At 53.5% G+C, this 1,098-nt stretch overlaps 1 protein-coding gene across 1 annotated transcript in view; it reads right to left on the bottom strand.

Moving 5' to 3' along the window:
* Window positions 1-899, bottom strand: part of SARC_11964 (hypothetical protein) — a gene marked incomplete at both ends in the record, with an annotated part of 4,980 nt that extends 4,081 nt beyond the window's left edge. Inside the window, 2 exons of the mRNA XM_014293939.1 lie at window positions 81-346; window positions 610-899. Coding sequence (XP_014149414.1) covers window positions 81-346; window positions 610-899 — 556 coding nt within the window. The remainder of the gene's footprint in view (window positions 1-80; window positions 347-609) is intronic.
* Window positions 900-1,098: the final 199 nt, after the last annotated feature.

Here is a 1,098-nt window from a genome sequence, read left to right as displayed (position 1 = left end):
AGAGAGGAGTATATATATATATATATATATATATATATATATACATACATATATATATTACAATACATTAACCAACATACCATCTTGGGCGTGGCGATAGAGTCTGTGCATCATGCGCCCATGTACGCGTCTGTCGTGCTCGCTCCTCAACTCGCGATCGTCTGCATCTTCATCCTCCTCCTCTTCACCGTTGCTATGGCAACGCCCGGTACTCTCGTGCACCGTCCCATTCCCATTCACGTGTCTGTTCCCGGAGCTTGCATCCAAAACTTGATCTTCAATGAAATCGGGATCTAACTCCAAATCAGCATCAAACGGCCTTTCATCGGGCTCCTCATCGGCGGCTCTGATCAAGGGCAAGGGATTACGGTTGCGTATTGACAGTTAGATAACTTGGGACAAACATGCACCTGTTCCGGCAACCTCCAGGACCGATGCGACATAGACAATCGGACCTGATCAGCCCTGCACCACCGGGTGCGTGAGCAGAGCGGGTACAGTTTCCTCAGCTAACACTTCATATCATATGAGAACATAGCAAACCCACACAGGCAAGTCAGCGTGCACAGTCGGGACACTCAGGCCATTAATAAACACGGCACAGCTTACCTGGGATACTCGTTAACAAACGCCTTGCATATCGGGTATTCCAAATCCAGCCCCGTCAACCGCAGAGACCGTGCGAAGTCGATGATGGCGCCCAACCAGCCATTGACCACATGGTACGTCAGCAGGGCCGGGATAGTCCCGTCCAGTGGTGAGTCATCCTGTGGGTTGGTGGTGGCTTCACACGCAGCCGCGTGGGCGTCGTTGATCCACACAGTCGCTCGCTCGCGCAGGTATGTGTCCACGACAGCGTCGTGCAGGTGCGACGGCCGGATGAAGTCATCGCTGGCCATGTGCGGCAGAAGCCCTTTGCGCAGCAGCCACGCCTGGCCCACGGGGGAAGGAGAAACGATGTATATATCGCTCAGTACATGTGTGTGTGTGTGTGTGTGTGTGTGGACGGAGGTAGGAGACGTAGTAGTTGTCGAGTGGGGTCGGTGTTGGTTAGGTAAGGTAACGGGTACGGGGGGTCGGGTCGGTACCGGTTACGGG

The sequence above is a fragment of the Sphaeroforma arctica genome (genome assembly GCF_001186125.1).
Source record: "Sphaeroforma arctica JP610 unplaced genomic scaffold supercont1.1981, whole genome shotgun sequence".
NCBI lineage: Eukaryota > Ichthyosporea > Ichthyophonida > Sphaeroforma > Sphaeroforma arctica.
Note: the sequence above shows the minus strand (reverse complement) of the source record. Positions and strands in the feature narration are given on the sequence as shown.